At 36.5% G+C, this 23,305-nt stretch overlaps 1 protein-coding gene across 1 annotated transcript in view; it reads left to right on the top strand.

Moving 5' to 3' along the window:
* The window catches only part of GLRA3 (glycine receptor alpha 3), a 197,534-nt gene that overhangs the window by 42,489 nt on the left and 131,740 nt on the right, over positions 1-23,305 (top strand). Inside the window, exons 2-3 of the mRNA XM_061424963.1 lie at positions 654-781; positions 12,482-12,549. Coding sequence (XP_061280947.1) covers positions 654-781; positions 12,482-12,549 — 196 coding nt within the window. The remainder of the gene's footprint in view (positions 1-653; positions 782-12,481; positions 12,550-23,305) is intronic.

The raw sequence follows: 23,305 nt of genomic DNA, 5'->3' as shown, positions 1-23,305 counted from the left end.
GGACACAGCTTCTCATTGGATAATAGCCAAGTACACAGACCACATTTATGGTAATTTCTCAATCTCCATGCACACATTTTAGATCTGAACAAACTGTGCTGTAGAAGAGAGACACAAAGTGAAAGCAGAATAAATTTAACTGAATATGTTACTAATATAGGAAGCACTCATTCTGGTTGATGAAAAGAACATTATTGTTTAATATTCAGGGCAGAAGTTTTGTTGCTGTTAAGAAAAATTCTTAAACCTAAAAGGTGGTGTGTTTCTCCTCTATAAAAGCTATAGGAGCTGTATTTCACAGCTGAACATTCACATTTTCTTATGCTTGAATCACACAGGGTAATTTAGCTAAACATTGCAATCAGAAATAAAGTTTGGGTAAATACAAATTTTGAAAGCCTAATAATTTGGAGTAGCTTTGTTTCCAGACTTAACACAAATATTGTCACTGCTAAATACATGTGAAAACTTGTGAATTCTGACTGTAAGTCTATAAATACCTGTCATGATAATATTCACTCTACAGTATATGGACCTTTTTTGGGGTTTGATTTCAAAGGTACTTTTTGCTTAGCATTTTAATTTTACATTTTAAGGTAACAACTGTTAGGAAGACTTTTTGGTAAAAATCTATTTTTTTTTCTCGTTTGCAGTTTGGTTGCAACAAAGGAGACAGACAGTGCAAGGTCTCGAAGCGCCCCAATGCCGCCTTCGGACTTTCTAGACAAGTTAATGGGGAGGACGTCGGGGTACGATGCGAGAATCAGACCCAATTTTAAAGGTAATTGTTCTGCTTACTACAATATGTATGATTAAGCAGGATAAATTTCCAAACTGATTCCCCCCCAAACTCTAATACTTATTTCCAATAATCCTCCAAGCACCATGTTGGTCAAAGAAGAAATATATTGTCGTGTTAATAGCTATCATAATTTGTCTTCTTTGGATCATACGACATTACATTGGTTTTAAGTGTACAGTGTCATGATTTGATTTTTTATATATTATGAAGTGATGGTCACAGTGACGTTAGTTAAAAAACCCTTAGAGAGTTTGTGGGGGAATGAACACATGTATTGAATATATGTATGGCTAAGTCCCTTCGCTGTTCACGTGAAACTGCCACAACATTGTTAATCAACTATACCCCCATACAAAATAATTTTTTTTTAAGGAGAAAGGTGACAAAGAACACTCTTAGAAAATGCCTAGATAGATGATTAAGCAATAGGAAATGTTTTTAAAATATAAAATTCTTGGGAAAAACTTGTGTGTTTGACCTCTCAGTAATTTATACATTGTGTAAGAGGAAAACAAAAAAAATCTTGGTAGAGACATTCTCAGACAATTTGCAAAAATTAAATAAGAATATTCAATCTAATTAACAATCAAAAACTCCAGGGAGAACATAGGCAAAACACTCTCTGACATAAACAAAATTGTGATACTTATTTGTATGATTTTATGTAATTTCTCTAAAATATAGTACATATAAAAAAAATTTGGTTTACTTGAGATTAAATATTTTAAATGTTATTAAAATGCATTACACAAAAGTAGAAATAAATAATTCTCTTAAATTACTTTAAATTGGTCCTGAGCACAGATAGAATGGTCTCTTCCATTGAAAATTATCTTAGTAAATAATTAAATATAAATGTTAGCTATTTATAAAAATAAATATTTAAAGACATTAAAACACTTAGACATCTAACTTACTAAGATTATTCTTTTTCTTCTTTCCATGGGTTAATCAACTATTCTCTTTCCCTCCAGGATAGTCATAATTCATCTTAAACCTTTCTGAGAATCAGGTTTCTCCAAGAAAGACTCTGTGCCTTTACCATAATTAAAGTATGAAATCTGTTATGTCTTAGACTTATTAAACATAATGATTTTGAACTATTATAAAGAATACATTTAATAACTATAATTGGGTTTAGAAATAATCTGGGAGTCTGCTAAAAAAGAATTGGCAAATAAAGCTCCATATCTCACTGAATTAGTTATCATTCAAAAGAAATCAGAGTTTTGTACAAATCATTATTTCAAAAATTTGGTCTTAAGCAGAAGAAATGATGTGTATATAAGCAGTTATTTCCATTTTGAAAAACAAAAATAATAGGTAGATGCTAGTACTTCTTTCCTGGAATTTGAAATGTTTCCTTTGGAACTTCCTATTTAGGGAAAAGCAGGAATGGAAGAGGCACAGTTTATCAGGCAGAAGCCACACAAACTACAGAAAGGTGGTGCTCCGGGTTGCTAGGCAGGTGCTACTTTATATGTTTATCTGTTTGTTATTTTATGACAGCAGTAAATATCATGTACCTGAACTTGGTAAAAGCTAAATTGTCCAAAAATATTAGTGATGAATAGCTTCAACAGTCCTTCGGCACAATTCTACTTCTTAAGGCAAACACTCCAAAAGGAAAATTGGTAATTTGCAATGTGCATCTGTTTAATCTCTGATGGCCTCTGACAAAGAAGGTGTTATGACCTTTCTTTGCACTAACTAGGCTGCTAATTGGATGCCTCTATTCTTGCATTCCATCTCTTCTGTTTTACTTTTTTTTGGCCAGTGATTTTTCTTCCTGCAGGAGCAATATTTATTCATCTTGTTCACTCTCTTTCAGTTGTTAGTTTTCTTGCATGTAATAGAAATGCTCTGTAGTTTAGGAGGGACCAAGTCCATTTGCCTGAGTGCTCTGTGTGTGTGGAAGGAGGTGGTTTTGTGCTATTTCCCTCTCGGAGAAAGGACATGTTGACAGACATGGTTCTGCCCTGGGCACGGCTTTGTTTCAGGTGAGGGCTGAGTTGCTAGGCTTTGGTCTGGGGTTCTCCAATTGCCAGAATAGAGATGACTTTAGTTTTGAGGTACTGTCTGGAACTCTTTTTTTCCTAATAATTTTTTTTTTTTTGGTAAAGAGAAGTTGAATAAATTCTGGGAATCTAATGCATAACCTTGAGGTTATAGTTAACAATACTGTATTATATACTTACAAAATTTTTTTTCCTGAAGTACATTTTAATTTATTAAAATTTTTTTTGAAGTATAGTTGCTTTACAATAGTGTGTTAGTTTCTACTGTATAGCAAAGTAAATCCGCTGTCCGTATAAGAATATCCCCTCTTCCTTGGATTTCCTTCCCTTGTAGTATACCACAGAGCACTGAGTAGAGTTCCCTGTACTATACATTAGGTTCTCATTAATTATCTATTTTATGCATAGTATCAGTGGTGTATATATGTCAGTCCCAATCTCCCAGTTTATCTCACCTCCACAATCCCCCATGGTGTCCGTATGTTTTCTGTTTTGCAAATAAGTTCATCTATGACGTTAAGTGAAGTGAAAGTCGCTTAGTCGTGTCTGATTCTTTGAGACCCCATGAACTATACAGTCCATGGAATTCTCCAGGCCAGCATACTGAAGTGGGTAGCCTTTCCCTTCTCCAGGGGATTGTTCCAACCCAGAAATCGAACCCAGATCTCCCACATTGCAGGCAGATTCTTTACCAACTGAGCCACAAGGGAAGCCCAAGTTCATCTATACTATTTGCTAATAGAGTAGATCTTAAATGTTCTTACCACAAAATGAAATAGTAAGTGTGTGACATGATGGAGGTATTGCTGCTGCTGCTGCTGCTGCTAAGTCGCTTCAGTCGTGTCCGACTCTGTGCGACCCCACAGACGGCAGCCCACCAGGCTCCCCCGTCCCTGGGATTCTCTAGGCAAGAACACTGGAGTGGGTTGCCATTTCCTTCTCCAGTGCATGAAAGTGAAAAGTGAAAGTGAAGTCGCTCAGTCGTGTCCGACTCTGTGCGACCCCATAGATGGCAGCACACTAGGCTCCTCTGTCCCAGGGATTCTCCAGGCAAGAATACTGCAAATGCTACTTTAGCTAGCTACTTTAGTAAGAATACTTTAGCTACTGCTAAAGTCATAATTGTATTGCAGTATATAAGTGTACCAAATCCACACATTATATTAATACATTTTAAGCTTATACAATGTTGTATGCCAGTTTTATCTCAATAAAGCTGGAAAAAGAAAACACTTAAAAAGTTAGCATTGCTTACAGACTCATTATTTCCAATCACCTTCATAAATTATGTCTGCAAAAAGAAGAAAAAAAATATGTGCATCCTTCAAACCCATGGAAATCCCAGGCCAGCCCTGCTCTAGGGGACAATGGATGGGGGCAGGGAGCTTTTGGGGACAGGTACTCTGTCCATGGCCTCTGCTACTCTATCTAATGCCCCACCTCCTTTCCTGTTGATGGTGACTTTGAATTTTGTGCCTCTTAGCACGTTAGCTTCCTTCTCCATGTTGTTCTAATCATCACTTCTTTAGGCTTTTCTCTGTTTCATATATCAACTGTTTTCTTCTGCCTTCTATACTTTATATCATTAAACCAATGCTGACTTTCCTGCCATTCTCTTTGGTGTGATAGGTCTAGTCTCATTTTTATTCACTAATATCATTTTTATGTCCTCGGAAAGGAGGACAACCATGCTCAATCTTCCATCTTGAAACAGAAGCTTCCAGGAGTCATTTGAAACTAGAAGCCAGTTTAACAGATAAAAAGCCATCAAATAGCAAATAAAAGGACGTCCATAGGCAATAAAATATGATTTCACCAGACTATTTTGCTAGCTTTTTCTAGATTTTATTTCTTTTCTTTGACTCTGTTGTTTAGGCCCTCAGTTGGTCTTTATAACCTTAAATCTAATTTGGATCCAGGCAGAAAGGACTGCGAGCAGCCACCTGTTTGTGTATTCCTCCTGTACATTTACCGCATTTGTGCTGTTTTTTTTATCGTTTCCGGTGGCTGTTCCCTTTATCTAGGAATAACATTGTTTGCCTTCACTATGTCTTTGTGTTTTCTGTCTTTTCATCTGTGATATTCCTCTGTATTAATCCTTTTATCCCATTTCATAAATCCAATTTTCATATACTCTATTCTACTATAACACATTCTATCCCCAGAATGGTATATGTACCCAATACTCATCTCTGCCCATTTTTTTTCAGGGAAAGTGTTAGAATCTCTTTATCCATTTTAATTATTCCTATCCATCCAGACACTACTTTTCTTGAATAAAAATTCACAGTTTTTCTTTTGAAAAAGCTGTATTTTCTATTTGCATTTTTATATCATGCAAGGTCATTTTAACAAGAAATCTCTCTAATAATAAATCTTTCTAAAATTGTAGACAAACACCTGAAAGATTCACAGATTTAAATTCTGCACCATATGTTTTTAGATTTTGTTTGATTATTCTTTAATATATTCTCTCTGTAGTGGTTATTTCCCTTTTTTATTTTAAAACAATCTCAGACTAACAGAAGATTTGCAAGTATAGCTAGCACAGACTATTTTTTCCCCAAACCGCTTGAAAGTAAGTTGTTGACCTGATGCCCCAATGGTTGGGTGTATCATACAGATAAGAATATTCTCTTAGATAGCCACGGTCTGATCACTGAAACAAGCAAATTAACATGGATATATTGTGCTCAGTCATGTCTGACTCTTTGAGACCCCTTGGACTGTAGCCCGCCAGGCTTCTCTGTCCATGGGATTTCCCAGGTAAGGATACTGGAGTGGGTTGCCATTTTCTTCTCTAGGGGATATATTGCTACCATCTAATTTAGAGCCCTCATTCAAATTTTATCAATTATCTAAATAATGGCTTCATAGCAAAAGAATCCAGTTTAGAATCATGTCTTATGTTTCATGGGTCATTTCTCATTGTCTCCTTTAGGCAGAACAGACCCTCCTTCCTCTGTCATGATCTTGGCATTTAAAAAATATTATTCCTTTATTTAACAGAATGTTTCTCAATTTGCAATAGCCCAGTGTTTCCTCATGATTCAGTTTAGATAATGCATCTTGATAGGAATATCACAGAAATGATGCTATGTTCTAATTGCACCTTATTAGATTGTGGACCTTGTAAATTTTTACCATGACTGATGATGTTTGTTTTGATTAACTGGCTAAGCGGATTCCTGATAGAATGTGTCCCTATATACACACATATACACGTAAATATTCATACACACATATTAATTTACACCTATGTATTTATATCTCTATCTATTGAAAACCATGCATTCTCCCTGATAGCTATACTACCATACATTTATTCTGGTTTCTGAATTTCCGTGTTTTAACTCCTTCATTTGACAGCAAGGCTCCCATTATTCTCTTTCTTTATTTTAATGCACTGGATCTTGGTTGTGGCATGTGGGCTCTTAGTCACAGTATGTGAGACCTAGTTCCCTGACCAGGGATTAAACCTGGGCCCCTACATTGGGAACGTGGAGTGTTAGCCACCGGACCACCTGGGAAGCCTTGGCTCCCATTATCTTTAATATAATTACATGTGTGATCAATACATAATGAATCTCCTTTGTTGCCGCTCCCTCTCCTGCCCGAGAGTCCTGTTCAGATGGTCACTCCCCTTGCCAGGATGCCCCCATGTGGACATGCTCTTACCCTTCTCTGGTACCTGGCTGCCTCACTCAGGCTTCAACACCTGATGCTGTGAAATCCTTCTCACCCTGCTCTAGTTGACCACACTCCCCGCAGCCATCCCAGCTTGAAGCCTGTTGTGTACTGCCCAAGTGGATGGCTTTTGGCTACGTTTTTCAGGAATGAAAGGTAAGGGGAAGAATAAACTGGATCCTATTTTTAGGCCGTCCTTTTCAAACCTTTTTTCTAGTATCTGAAACATAATTGAAAATATGGATTTAAAGTCATCAAATATGCTTTTGTCAATCAAAATAAAATATCTTTCCTCATGACATGACTACTATATATACATATATATATATAAAATAAAAACAAATCTAAACATAAAAACAAAATCTAAACAGATTTTTTAAAAATTTAATCTTTCGATTGCATTCTTGTATCTTTAATAAGGGTGAGGCTTTAATGAAACATTATATTAAAAATTTTTAGAGTCCTTTTCATGAACACTTGAATTTTTTTTTTTTTTTGTCTATTTGTTTGCTCTGTATCTGCCTGGTGAACAGTTTTTCCCCAACATGAATCACAATAGTGTAACTGGCAAGCGTTTGCTTTGTACTTTGCCGTGTTGCCTTGGTCCACCTCTGAGCTTAAAAGCCACATTCTATTTAAGAAACATCTAAGAGAAAACATGCTGCTGAAAACATCTGCAGCTACTGTCATTTGCTTTTCAGGCCAGTGATGGCTAACGCAGTGAACAGTTTTAAAGCACAACTTGCCATATAGATCCTATAGCAGTTATTTGTTCTGTTGCTAAACGTACAGGTGTATCAGATGGATGCAATAGCTTTTGCTTTGGCACAGAAGTAACAAATTGACCAACAACTGCTAGGCGCTCTCTATAATGGCAATAGAAGTTCTACAGTCTTCTCTGAGCATCATTTTCTATACAACTTTTTAATGCTGTATATATAATCAATTCAGTTCAGTTCAGTTTCTCAGTTGTGTCCAACTCTTATGTGACCCCATGGGCTGGGGCACACCAGCCTTCCCTGTCCATCACCAACTCCCGGAGCTTGCTCAAACTCATATCCATTGAGTCAGTGATGCCATAAACCATCTCGTCCTCTGTTGTCCCCTTCTCCTCCTGCCTTCAGTCTTTCCCAGCATCAGGGTCTTTTCCAATGAGTCAGTTCATAGCATCACGTGGCCAAAGTATTGGAGTTTCAGCTTCAGCATCAGTCCTTCCAATATATATTTATAGTGAAGGTAAAAAGACTTCTCCATGACCTACCCTGATCTGACATGGACCAGAAGCTTAACATGTAGAATATTCTACTTTATAAATATTATGGTAGTGTATCTATCTTGTTCCTGGTAACCTATCTCCACTGTCACTGTCCTTGGTCAGCGCCATTCTATTTCCCATCTGAACAGTTACAATAAATCCCTGTTTTTTTCTGTCTCTAAGCTTTTGCTATCCATTCAACCATTCACCATGTTGTATTGGTTTACTTCACTCTAATGATAAAGAATCTTGTAATGACTCCTTCATGTTCATGAAGTCAATTACAAAATACTGTGATTTTACTTTGCAGAAATTCTATGATCTAGCCCGAGACTATCTTTAGAAACAATAGACATTTTTTTTTACATTGCTTCATATCTTAATATATTTTTAAACTTAAAAAATTAATTCTATTATGGATATGTATTTCAGGTATATGCATATATACATATCATGTGGATATATATATGTATATCTTTCAAGTGAGTGCTCTATTTTTGAAATTAAGATTTGGTGCCTGAATCCCTTCACCTTTCTTTCTGCTGAAGAAGAAAACACATAACAAATAAGCAGTAAAATAGAAACCAGGTCTGCTCTTTTGTATGTACTAATAACCAGGTGAACACGTCTGATAACTGATGGATTGGACAATAAAGCTTAGACATGAAAGCACTGGGATTTACTTTAATACACATCAAACTGAGATCTTGAAGCCAGGTTGTTAGGAAGATATTATTGCATCTGGTGGGAGGCATGTTGGAGAAGCAAGACCTGGAGGCTTGTTCATTCGATGTGAGGCATCATTCTCCCAACTGTTAGGCCAGTCCTCAGTAGCCACTTCTACAAGTGACCATGGCTCTTCTGTGGAAACGTGCTATTTTAGAGAGAAAACAAATGCACCCCAGGAGCCCATCTCCCAGCACAGTGCTTAATACTGTTCCTTTCGGAGTTTTTTTGGAGTCATTAGGTGGTACCGAACAGCGCCTGGTCCCAAGGAATGCATCAGAACCGACTTTATTAACTTCAGGTTACTGAAGCCTACACTGATTTTTTAACTTTAATCCAGTTTTTCACCAATTTTACCTACAATTCTATGCATAATAATTAATTTAGAGGATGAGACCAAATAAATAAATAAAGCCCCTGTTCCTTGCTAGTTAAAATAAGAAAATCATCTTCCCACTGTTTTATTTATTCCAATTTCAGCCAAAGAGATTGCAGTCAGATTGAGCTGACAGTTCTGTAGCAGCAGTTACATTTGGGGCCATGTTTCCCCAATATGGATGTACCTGAAGCTGCATTTTATTGGAAGGTGTATTAACCGAACAATAAAACATTTGTGTTTTCCCTCTTCCAATGGATTTGAGTCAATAAAGCACAACAGAATTTATCTTAAGCAAAAGGGTATCCCCTAGATTCACATTGCTGTCACCAGCAAAGAACAATGTCAGAGTTTTAGAGTTCTCAAGAGAAAAAGAGAATAGCTTAGCTTCCTTGGTGGCTCAGAGGGTGAAGAATCTGCCTTCAATGCAGCAAATGGAGGTTTGATCCCTGGGTCAGAAAGATCCCCTGGAGAAGGAAATGGCAACCCAGTCCAGTATTCTTGCTTGGAGAATCCCAGAGGCAGAGGAGCCTGGAAGGCTACAATCCATGGGATTGCAAAGAGTCAGACACGACTGAACAACTAACACTTAGAAAGTATCAAAGATTGGTTTTTAGCTTTTCAAGATTTCAGTCAGCCTGTGCATAAAGCAGAGACATTACTTTGCCAAAAAGGTCCGTCTAGTCAAGGCTATGGTTTTTCCAGTGGTCATGTATGGATGTGACTTTCAGAGTTTTTTATAGTCCACATGTGTGGACTATAAAGAAAGCTGAATGCTGAAGAATTGATGCTTTTGAACTGTGTTGGAGAAGACTCTTGAGAGTCCCTTGGACTGTAAGGAGATCCAACCAGTCCATCCCAAAGGAGATCAGTCCTGGGTGTTCATTGGAAGGACTGATGTTGAAGTTGAAACTCCAATACTTTGGCCACCTGATGGGAAGAACTGACTCATTTGAAAAGACCCTGATGCTGGGAAAGATTGAAGGTGTAAGGAGAAGGGGAAGACAGAGGATGAGATGTCTGGATGGCATCACTGACTCAATGGATATGAGTTTGAGCAAGCTCTGGGAGTTGGTGATGAACAGGGAGGCCTGGCTTGCTGCAGTCCATGGGGTCACAAAGAGCTCAGACTGAGCCACTAAACTGTAACTGTAACTGTGTATATATTTTAGAGTTCACCACCACTTACATTAAGTAAAATACATATATACATATATAACTATATATATATATATATCTTCTAACTGTTAATTGTGACTTCATATTTCTCTTATGATGGGATAAATTAACCATAGAAAAAATATCTCTGCTTTATCTTCTCTTTAGTCAGTTCAGTCGCTCAGTCATGTCCGACTCTCTGTTACCCCATGGACTGCAGCACATTAGGCTTCCCTGTCCATCACCAACTCCCAGAGCTTGCTCAAACTCATGTCCATTGAGTCAGTGATGCCATTCAACCATCTCATCCTCTGTCATCCCCTTCTCCTCCTGCCTCAATGTTTCCTAGTATCTTTCCCAGTCAGTTCTTTGCATCAGGTGGCCAAAGTATTGGAGTTTCAGCTTCAACATGAGTCCTGCCAAAGACTATTCAGGACTGATTTCCTTTAGGATGGACTGGTTTGATCTTGCAGTCCAAGGGACTCTCAAGAGTCTTCTCCAACACCACAGTTCAAAAGCATCAATTCTTGGCGCTCAGCTTTCTTTATAGTCCAACTCTCACATCCATACATGACTATTGGAAAAACCATAGCTTTGTCAGCAAAATAAAAGAAGACCTTTGTCTACTTTTTAATATGTTGTCTAGGTTGGTCATAGCTTTTCTTCCAAGGAACAATCGTTTTTGAATTTCCTGACTGAAGTCACCATCTGCAGTGATTTTGGAGCCCCCCCAAAGTAGAGTCTCTCAGTTTCCATTATCTCCTATAGGAGGATGATGGGAGAGCGTGAATGACTGTTATGCTCCAGGACAATAAATCTAGAACGGAGTAAGCCTGAGGGAAGAGAGAGTTAATAGAATATGTGATGAGTCTGATATGGAAACACAGTTTAGACATTTCAGAACTTGTGGGTAATCTGATGATACATATGGAAGAAACTATATGAAATACATAAAACAATTATCCACCTCAGGAACATGTTTTGCAGAAAAGAAACAGTGATCACAGTGTATTATATGGTTAGTTGGCATACTATTTACCTTGTCATAATCATATAAAACTGGGGACTTCCCTGGTGGTCCAGTGGCTAAGATTCCATGTACCCACTACAGGGGGCCCAGGTTTGATACCTAGTCAGGGAACTAGGTACCACACTGTTGTTCAGTTGTCCAGTCATGTCTGATTCTTTGTGACTCCATGAACTGCAGCATGCCATGCCTCTTTGTCCCTCAGCATCTCACAAAGTTTGCCCAAGTTCATGTCCATGCATCAGGGATGCCATCCAGCCATCTCATCCTCTGACACCCTCTTCTCCTTCTGCCCTCAATCTTCCCCAGCATCAGGGACTTTTCCAGTGAGTCAGCAGTTCATATCAAATGAACAAACAACTGGAGTTTCAACTTCAGCATCAGTTCTTCCAACAAGCATTCAGGGTGGATTTCCCTTAAGATTGGTTTGATCTCTTTGCTGTCCAAGAGACTCTCAGGAGTCTTCTCCAGCACCACAGTTTGAAGGCATCAGTTCTTTGGCTCTCTGCCTTCTTTACAGTCCAGCTCTGACAACTGATTGAGAGACTCAATTATGTTTGGTATGGTGACTACAGCCATGAAATTAAAAGACGCTTACTCCTTGGAAGAAAAGTTATGACCAACCTAGATAACATATTGAAAAGCAGAGACATTACTTTGCCAACAAAGGTCCATCTAGTCAAGGCTTTGGTTTTTCCAGTGGTCATGTATGGATGTGAGAGTTGGACTATAAAGAAAGCTGAGCACCGAAGAATTGATGCTTTTGAACTGTGGTGTTGGAGAAGACTCTTGAGAGTCCCTTGGACTGCAAGGAGATCCAACCAGTCCATTCTGAAGGAGATCAGCCCTGGGATTTCTTTGGAAGGAATGATGTTAAAGCTGAAACTCCAGTACTTTGGCCACCTCATGCGAAGAGTTGACTCATTGGAAAAGACTCTGATGCTGGGAAGGATTGGGGGCAGGAGGAGAAGGGGGTGACAGAGGATGAGATGGCTGGATGGCATCACTGACTCGATGGATGTGAGTCTTAGTGAACTCCGGAAGTTGGTGATGGACAGGGAGGCCTGGCGTGCTGTGATTCATGGGGTTGCAAAGAGTTGGACATGACTGAGCAACTGAACTGAACTGAAAATGAACTAACAAAAGAAATTAGGGTTAGGTATCAGTTTTTGTGATTTTATCTGACTAGCTTAGATAAGATGAACTGAATTATTTTAACTCCTATCACACAGTATTTCAGTGTTTTTTATTTATATAGCTATCAAGCCTAATAACAAGGCTTATATAATATCAAGCCTAATAACAGAGTTTGTAGGCAGATAATGAAATGCTTTGAATTCTTTTTTTAAAATGACATATCAGATGCATGGAATTATTTGAAAATATTTTAGATAAGCATCCAATCACCCTTCTGTTTTAATCTCTCTTTCAGGCCCTGCAGTTAACGTCACATGCAACATATTCATAAACAGCTTTGGTTCTATTGCTGAGACAACCATGGTAGGTAGGCCTGTGACTTTATAATGAATTGCACACTGGAGTAATTTATAATAATGTTCATGTCAATTTTTTTCTGCTAATGTTATGTAATTTAAAGCTAAAATTCATATAATGAAATTTTAAAGGATAAAATTGAATGTATAATTAAATTACAATCAAGTCACGTAATAATGTTTCATTTAGAGATGATATATTAGAGAATAAATGTAAGTGAAAACACAATTGATCTCTCCCATTTCAGTAACTATTAGATCTCACATTAAAACTAAAATTAAAAAAAAAACCTAAGATTTTACCATATGCATTATTCATTTGCAATGCTCTTTATTAAGCAGAAATAAGCATAGGAGTAAATAATGTCATGTTTAATTATTCTGTATGCTTAAGTGTGCTTATAATGTTATTTTAAGTATTTTGATTACTTTTCCAAATGAATATGGTATCTGCTTAAATATCATAAATATTTTGCAAATTGTGGTGTGTGCTTTAATTTAACTAAACTCACTGAACTGAGGTTTCATTACTGCTTGATTGAGAACTTAATCAAGTTATTAAAGCCCAACAGATTATCATTCCAAGTCCAACTTATTCTGCTTTGGATTTTATAACTTTCTGTAAAGATCATGTTGTATCTTTTCTTTGTCCTATAATTTTCATTGTGCATTTTAGGGAAAATAAAAATGCAGAGATGGACTCATGAACCACTGAATATCTGTTAAGATTATCAGGGACATTTTTAAAAATTGAAACTAGGTATTGTGCTTCTTAAATTACCTAGAGTTATACTTCATTCCTACATTTAGCAAATATAATCCAAATTAATTTTCAGAGTTGCTTTTAGCTAAAATATGATATGAAGAACTTAAAGATTTATTAGCTAAAACCATTATTAAGAGAATTATTCTTATTTTACATGTATCAGAATGACTTGATAGCAAATTTTCTAAGGAAAAATAATCTAATATGTAAATTATTTTATGGGGAGCTGTGTGGAGTTGTGTGTGTGCACATGTGTTTATGTATGTGTATATAGAAGATCTTTCTCAACAGGAAGAGGTTTCATTCAGGCACCACTTTTTAAAAGGCTGATTTGCTCATGTATACAACATTTAGTCATTTAACGCTATCTCTGTGGTTCTATTAAAACTCAATACAGTATAATTACAAGAAAAGCATCACTGGAAAAGAACTGAATTCATTTTGGGGAAATTACATAGAATTATCTTCATTGGACTATATAAGTTAACACAGGTATGTACATATGTGTAAACACAGAGAAAATTATATTATTTGCTTGTGAAAGCATACTGTGGTTCTGGTGCTATTTTGACCCTGAAGTCACTATAATCCTGTTTCAGAAGTTGACCTATTATGGATTCTTATTGAAAATATGGCCCTGATTTATAATCCTGTATTTGTCCATACCCAATTCAAATCATATTCATAGATAAAGGAAACTCTACTGATTTTTTTTTCTAGTTAGACTTCCCAAATTATATTTCTAGCCCTGGCAACTTTCTCATTTTAATTGCTATTATCCAACACTGTGTCATCCTGAAAGCCTGGACATATGTTTATACTTTCTCTTTTGCAAGATCACGTCAGCAAAACAGTTTCAACAGCAATAGTTGGAAAGGTTTCTAGCCTGACTTGTTTTTGTGGGATGGAGTAAGGGATTTGGAAAAAAAGAGAGAACATGGCCAGATTTCCTCATTAAAATAAAAAACTGTAATGTTCCTGAAGTTCTCTGCTTTTTATGACATAATTCATCAGTCTACCACCAAGTGGTTATAACACAAGCTGCATAGGATGACTGTTCCTGCTGAATTTCTTACCCTTAATAATTTTAGACAGATTTCTTTGCAGAATACTACTATACCCAAAGCTTGAAAAATATTACAAATGCAGCTTCTCAGAGACACTCAGTTTTATTTCCCTTCTCTACTGTAAAAATCCTGTCAATTCCTTCATCTTCTATCATAATGTATAGTTTTCAAATTATTCTTAGCGTCTATCATCTTCCTCTTCAGTTATGAGCAACATCAGTGAATACTAATGAAACATCTTAGAGGTAAAATATCATAAAATTAACTAAGTCCACCTTAGTATCTTTCCTTTTAGTCTCCAAGACCCCTAAATATGTGACATTATTTTTATCTACATAATCAGATTCAGTATTTTTTTAAAAAATTAATGGTATTAAATATAGTATCTGAAATATGGTGTCTATCTATACAGGCATAGAAAGAAATTAGAACTTGTTGTTATATCTTTTACTTTAAAATCATAAAATATTTTGCTACCCCTAATTACTTTGATGTATTATTTGCATCATTTCCAACATCACTGATTTGCAACTAAACTTTATTCCATTGTTTTACTTGCCATAATACTAACTTATTTTTAAAGTCGTTCTTACATTTACTCAACATTCACATTTTTTATACAAATGTACTTTTCTTTTGTTCTCACAATAAATAACTGAATTCAACTAACACAATGTATTACATTGAGAGGATGGAATTTCAAATGACCTATAATCGTTAATGGATATCTTTGCATCTGAGAATTCATATCTAAAATAAAACTAAATAATTCTCCCAATCTCTATGTCTTTGCTTAACAAAGACCTTAACCATGCTCAGTGTTTTTACCAACCAACTAGATGAAGCTCCCTCCTCTGATCTAGTCTCTAACCTATTCTATCTCTCCCCATTTAAGAATAAACATTTTATTGAGGTGGATGAAACTGGAGCCTATTATACAGAGTGAAGTAAGCCAGAAAGAAAAACACCAATACAGTATACTAATGCATATATATGGAATTTAGAAAGACAGTAACGACAACCCTGTATGTGAGACAGCAAAAGAGACACAGAGGTATAGAACAGTCTTTTGGACTCTGTGGGAGAGGGAGGGGGATGATTTGGGAGAATGGCATTAAAACATGTATAATATCATATAAGAAATGAATCGCCAGTCCAGGTTCAATGCAGGATACAGGAAGCTTGGGGCTGGTGCACTGGGATGACCCAGAGGGATGGCATGGAGAGGGAGGTGGGAGGGGGGGTTCAGGATGGGGAACACGGGTACACCCGTGGCAGATACATGTTGATGTATGGCAAAACCAATACAATGTTGTAAAGTAAAATAAGTAATTTTTTAAAAAAGGAAAAAAAAATACAGTGAAATTAAAAAAAAAAGAATAAACATTAGTCCATTTGAGGTAATTATTTGATTTTTGAGAAAATTTCTCTAGCTGATAGTCTGCTTATTTAGCCATTTTTTGGGGGGGGGGAATTAAGTTAATTCAAATCTTTAACTTATTTTGCATCTACTTCTTGCACCAACTTTGTTTTTCTTAGTATTTATGTACATTTCTTCCCAATAGCATAAGTTCAAACTTCTTTTTAACTGTGAAATTCATCCTTTCCCAATGTTGATTTGTCTAAATAATACATTACCAATCATTATCACTTGAGTACAATTTTATTATTCTTGAGATAGAATCACTGAAATTTTTCTACGTATGTAGTGGAAATACTGAAGTTCCTTATTTCCCTTATGTTAGAGTCAGATGGGATTCCCTGGTGGCTCAGCTGGTAAAGAATCCACCTGCAATATGGGAGACCTGGGCTTGATACCTGGGTTGGGAAGATCCCTGGAGAAGGGAAAGGCTACCCACTCCAGTATTCTGGCCTGGAGAATTCCATGGACTGTATAGTCCATGGGGTCGCAGAGTCGGACACGACTGAGGAACTTTCACTTTTTCAGAGTCAGAGGTCATTATATGTAATGAGATTCTCTAAGGATTTGTTCAGCCTCTATTCTACCAAATTCACTTTCTTCTTCAGCAGGTAATGATTTAACAATTGTCAGAAACCACAATTCTTAAAAAAGATTAAATTAATAATATAACTTGTTTACTCTCATGAGTCACCCTTCCGTTTTACAGCACGGCCTTGGTGAGAGAGGTGCGTTTATCCTGTCTTTTAAAATGGTGGTGACAAGAGGAGCTCATAATTGTTTTTTTTTTTTTCAGTTCCCCAAATAATAATTTATTCTGTATTTACAGTAATTGTTTTTATTGTTATGAGGTGAAGTTTAACATCTTTGCATTAAGTGCATGTTGGTAAGCATACTCCTGTAAACCTGTGGTGAGTTGTGCATAAGGATTATATGCCAGGATGACAGCATTTGTAAGTTGAGCTTTAAAAAAAAAAAAAAAAAGCTTCACATATACCTCTGCAGCAGTTTGGGTGTGTATATAGCATAGTATTTCAAAGTAGATGTATTGGCATAACCTCCTATCTTCATCAAACAGATGGCTCTCCATCTTGCCACACATATGTTGGAGAGAGAATTGCTCTGCTGTGTGCCTTAAGTCAATATTTACTCAGTGAACTGTGGCTTTTTACCAGAGCCCATAGAATAAAGTAATTTCACAAAATAAAAACAAAAAGGGTAAGGTGTTTGGTATAATGCTTTTTCAGATGCCTGTCTACAGAGACATATAGTGGGACTGGGTGAGAATGTCTGAGGGTCTGCTGTGATCTCACAGAATGGTCGGACTGTACGCTTTTTCCATTTTCCACACAAATTATAGGTTCACATTTTAGTGGCAATAGTAATCATGCAGATGTAGGTGTTACTTCAAATCACTGGATCATTAGATTCCTCAGGGAAATCTAAGCTAATATTGCATAAAAAATTCATGGTGTCATTTATGTGTTCTTAATGGAATCTTTAAAACTCCTACGCTGTCTTTTTTTCTAAGTGTATTTTTATCAAATAAAGTTATGCACTTTTTGCATAGCTATTAAAAATAACATAATAATGCTCATGCAACTGTCACCATCTTAAGAAACTAAACATTACAAATACAAATTGAAATTGACTATGAACTCTTGCCCAAAGCGCATTTCTCTACCTTCCCAAAGAAAGCTTTGTTCCTGAATTTAATATTAAAATTCATTCTGCATGACTGAAAATCCCAATAGGATTGCCATACTATAATACTCACAAATAACTCCATTTTTTTTTGGTTCAAATGTATATTTTTTGAGATAATCCTTGTTTTTAGGCTTGTACTATTATATTCACTTTCATCTGAGCAAATATTCCATAATGTAGTTATCTGTTTTACATTTGTTGGACTTTTCTATTGTAATGTTTTGCCCCTATAAAAAACTGTGCCTTCAAAATTATTGCATGTTATCTTCCAATATACATACGTAGGATATTCTGTAGGGTATGTGTGAGGGGTGTATGTGAGTGTGTGTGCACTCAGTCATGTCCAACTCTTTGCAACCCCATGGACTGTAGCCTGCCAGATGCCTCTGTTTATGGGATTTCCCAGGCAAGAATACTGGAGTGTGGTGCCATTTCCTTCTCCAGGGGATCTTTCCCACCCAGGGATTGAACCCGTGTCTCCTGCATTGGCAGGCAGATTCTTTACCACTGAGCCACCTGGGAAGCCCTCTTCTACAACGTATGTACTCAGAATTGGAATAATGTGGCCCAAGTTGATATTCTTAGGAGTAAAATCACTGGGTTTAGACATGCTTTCTAAAGTGGCCAGTCTGAAACACCTACTAGCAGATTTATGAGATTTCCTGTTTTATGTTTCCCACAGCTAGTATTTACCCACTTGGGATTTAATTGTTTCTTATCATATACTTCCTTGATTAAGAGTGAGATTATGCATTTTTCTTGAGTGTTTTGGAGTCACTTTGGTGTTCTTTGTCCAGAATGCCTCTATGCATTGTTTCCCAATTTATATTTGTTTGCTTTTATTGTATACACACAGATGTAACCTCCAGCCCACCCACACATGTACATGCATTATTCCAAAGGTGAATACTTTGTCAGTTGCATACATATAAATATCAATTCTGCTCTTTTCAATGTGTTTATGATGTCTTTGGATGTTTAAATAATTTTAATTTTTGTTAACAAAATGTAATCTTGTTTTACTTACTGACTTGTGTTTCTTTGTCTTAACAAATTCTTCTCTCACCTAAGTTCACAAAGATCTCTTCTTATATTTTCTCCTAAAAAGGCTTTTGCTTTTCCTATTTAGGTTTGAATTCACTTGGAATTTTGTGCAGTTCTATGTGTGTGTATGATGTGCAGGAAGCATTAATTTTCATTTACTTCACAATTGAGTAATTATTTCCAATAATCCATAACTATACCTCTGTTTTATGTGTTCCTAAACTGAATGAGTCTGTTTCAAAGTTCTCAATTCTGTGCCAGTGATCAATTTGTCTATGCTTATAAATGTCATATTGTTTTTATTTTATATAGCATTAAATTAGACTTGATATTTAATATCTCTTGAACACACCTTTTATTTGTACATCTTCCCTTCCAGTCTTTATGCTTTAAATATCGCTTTCTTTTTCTCTCCTTCTCCTTTTCCTACTCATCCTCTCTCCATTTTTCCTCTTATCTTACTGTACTAATTCATAACTTACGTATGATGCTAAAAAAATGGATGGAGATTAGTCACCTTTGTCTTTTTTCTGATACCAGTTAGTTTGCATGCAATATTTCACAGTGAAGAATGGTATTAATTTTAGGTTTCTCCTAAATGATCTTTATCACATGGAGGCAGTTTTTTCCCATTACTTGGATGCTGAGGTTTTTTTCTTCAACTGTGAAGAGGCACAGAATTTTCTTCAGTACTACCTCAGCATTCATTTTTAAATGATTGCCTTCTCTCTTTTATTCTGTTAATATTATAGTTTATTTTATTTTATTTATTATTTATTTATTATAATTATTTATTTATATAATTTATATTATTATTATTTATTATTATAATAATTTATTATATACAAATAAATTAATTGATTTTCAAATAGTAAATCATCTTGTACTCCTTGGTTAAATCCCACTTGATCACAATTGATTGTCCTTTTGTATATTGCTGGATTTAATTTTATAACATCTGGTTTAAGATATTGAACTATGAACTGTTTTTCTACAGTGCCAAGAGCACAGTGTGGTAAAAATATTATGCTGTGTTTCAGACAATTAGGAAGTGTTACTTCTACTCTCTGAAATAGTTTGTATAAAACCAGTGTTACTTCTTCTGGAAGTATTTAGTAAAATTCACCAATAATGCTTTCTGGGTCAGTCATTTTATTTGTTGAAATATTTTAAATGATAGATTTCATTCTGTGAACAAATATTGGACTATTTAGTTTTTCTATTGTATACATTTTGTAAAAGTCTTGTTTTCCGAGGAATTTGTCCATTTCTTTACATCTTTCAAATTATTGACATAAACTTATTTACTACCTCAGTCCTTTACAATCCTTTCATCTGAGGAATATTTATACTGTCTTCATTTTCATTCCTCTTAATGATAATTTGGTTTTAGCTCCTTTTTCTTCATAAACTTACACATGGATTTTTATTATGCAAGGCAAATAATGCTCAAACTACACCACAACTGCACTCATCTCACACGCTAGTGAAGTAATGCTCAAAATTCTCCAAGCCAGGCTTCAGTAATACATGAACCGAGAACTTCCAGATGTTCAAGCTGGTTTTAGAAAAGGCAGAGGAACCAGAGATCAAATTGCCAACATCCGCTGGATAATCAAAAAAGCAAGAGAGTTCCAGAAAAACAGCTATTTCTGCTTTATTGACTATGCCAAAGCCTTTGACTGTGTGGATCACAATAAACTGTATAAAATTCTGAAAGAGATGGGAATATGAGACCACCTGACCTGCCTCTTGAGAAACCTATATGCGGGTCAGGAAGCAACAGTTAGAACTGGACATGGAGCAACAGACTGGTTCCAAACAGGAAAAGGAGTACGTCAAGGCTGTATATTGTCACCCTGCTTATTTAACTTATATGCAGAGTACATCATAAGAAACGCTGGGCTGGAAGAAGCACAAGCTGGAATCAAGATTGCTGGGAGAAATATCAATAACCTCAGATATGCAGATGACACCACCCTTATGGCAGAAAGTGAAGAAGAATTAAAGAGACTCTTGATGAAAGTGAAAGCGGGGAGTGAAAAAGTTGGCTTAAAGCTCAACATTCAGAAAACTAAGATCATGGCATCCGGTCCCATCACTTCATGGCAAGTAGATGGGGAAACAGTGTCAGACTTTATTATTTTAAGCTCCCAGATCACTGCAGATGGTGATTGCAGGCATGAAATTAAAAGACGCTTACTCCTTGGAAGAAAAGTTATGACCAACCTAGACAGCATATTAAAAAGCAGAGACATTGCTTTGCCAACAAAGGTCCGTCTAGTCAAGGCTATGGTTTTCCCAGTGGTCATGTATAGATGTGAGAGTTGGACTGTAAATAAAGCTGAGCACCGAAGAATTGATGCTTTTGAACTGTGGTGTTGGAGAAGACTCTTGAGAGTCCCTGGACTGTAGGAAGATCCAACCAGTCCATCCTAAAGGAGATCAGTCCTGGGTGTACATTGGAAGGACTGATGTTGAAGCTGAAACTCCAATACTTTGGCCACCTGATGAGAAGAGCTGACTCATTGGAAAAGACCCTGATGCTGGTAAAGATTGAGGGCAGGAGGAGAAAGGGATGACAGAGGATGAGATGGTTGGATGGCATCACCGACTCAATGGACATGAGTTTGGGTAAACTCCAGCAGTTGGTGATGGACTGGGAGGCCTGGCATGCTGCGATTCATGGGGTTGCAAAGAGCTGGACTCGACTGAGCGACTGAACCGAACTGAAGGCATTTTCATTGCTTTCTGAGTCTATGATTAATGTTAATTTTCTAAGAATGCTGCTGCTAAGTCACTTCAGTCATGTCTGACTCTGTGAGACCCCATAGATGGCAGCCTACCAGGCTCCCCCGTCCCTGGGATTCTCCAGGCAAGAACACTGGAGTGGGTTGCCATTTCCTTCTCCAATGTGTGAAAGTGAAAAGTGAAAGTGAAGTCGCTCAGTCGTGTCTGACTCTTTGCGACCCCATGGACTGCAGCCCACCAGGCTCCTCCACCCATGGGATTTTCCAGGCAAGAGTACTGGAGTGGGGTGCCATTGCCTTCTAAGAATAATACTACTCAAATTTTATTCCTTCATTTGTTCTTTCTGTGAAACCTATTACACTGGATATTCTGTTCCTCATTCTTTCCATCAGAGTTTCTCTTTTTATTTCTGTGCTGCATATTTCCTGTCTTTAAAGATTATCATTAGTAAATACATTACAAGGAATTCATGAGTCCCAAATAAGCTGTAATTTCATATCAATCCATTTTAGATTCCTTCAGTACAAATAACTCAACAACTTACGCAAAGACAATGTGTTTACATACTACAGTGATGATTGTTTTTAATGCTACTTTGTCTCTGTTAGAAAGTCATTTAACTCCTTGTACTGATTTATCAAATTGACTTCATTAACATCCTATATTTTATCCAATTTACTTTTAAGTTTTATTCATCTTTTCCTTTTTAATATTTTGTTTAAATCTATGGGCATTAAAATGTTTTGTTGTTGATTATAGGCTATAGGAGCACAGTCCACTCTGATAAATTAATAATTATATCATTAATAACTAGATTAATCTTAGCATAAAGTAGCTCTTAAGTATATATATGTACACATATAAATGTATATATATATTTATATACATATATACATGCTGCTGCTAAGTCAAGTCAGTCGTGTCCGACTCTGTGTGACCCCATAGATGGCAGCCCACCAGGCTCCTGTCCCTGGGATTCTCCAGGCAAGAATACTGGAGTGGGTTGCCATTTCCTTCTCCAATGCATGAAAGTGAAAAGTGAAAGTGAAGTTGCTCAGTCGTGTCCGACTCTTTGCGACCCCATGAACTGTAGCCTACCAGGCTCCCGCGTCCATGGGATTTCCCAGGCAAGAGTACTGGAGTGGGTTGCCATTGCCTTCTCCATATATTTATATATATTTGTGTGTGTATGTGTGTTAGTCATTCAGTTGTGCCTGACTCTTTGCGATCCCATGAACTGTGCCCTCCAGGTTCCTCTGTCTTTGGGGTTTTACAGGTAAGAAACTAAATGGATAGCCATTCCCTTCTCCAGGGGATCTTCCTGACCAGGGATCAAATCCAGGTCTCCCGCTTTGCAGGCTGATTCTTTACCATCTGAGCCACCAGTGAAGCCCCATATGTGTGTGTGTGTGTGTGTGTGTATAAATATACACACACACACACTATAGGCTAACCAGAAGTATTGTTTCTAAAAAGAGAACTTTGCTATTGTGTACTTAACACAAGTGGATAAATTGCTATTTTTTCCCTGTTTTGCAGTATGATCTGTTTTTACAGTCTGAGTCCTAGTCACCATCTTAAATTGGTGCTAAAGTTTCTAAAACAGGAGCTAAGTAACTATTGTACACAATGCTGGCTCTTACTGCCCAAATGAACTTGACTTTTTAATTCACATCTTCCCATGGAATTTTATAATCTTTCCACAGAATGTATTTTTTTAGCTGTATTGATAGATAAATTCATTAAGAATGCTAAAATACAGTGTGAGAAGTTCTCTATGATAAGAAATAAGAGCTCTTATATAGTAGTTATGGTAATTGAAGAGTAATGTTTAAAAATAAAAAATATCAGGATGCAATTATTTCAGGTATCAACTAGGTTTCACAGTAATGTTTTCTTCGTGACACTAGGAATGAAGTGTGTATAATTTGAAAAGCCCATTTTTTCCTGCAATTCATATCTCTAAATTTAATAATGTGAATATAACATATAATTAGACAAATGCTAT

This window comes from Bos javanicus, chromosome 8 (assembly GCF_032452875.1).
Source record: "Bos javanicus breed banteng chromosome 8, ARS-OSU_banteng_1.0, whole genome shotgun sequence".
Taxonomy (NCBI): domain Eukaryota; kingdom Metazoa; phylum Chordata; class Mammalia; order Artiodactyla; family Bovidae; genus Bos; species Bos javanicus.
This window is presented reverse-complemented; position numbering and strand designations above follow the sequence as displayed.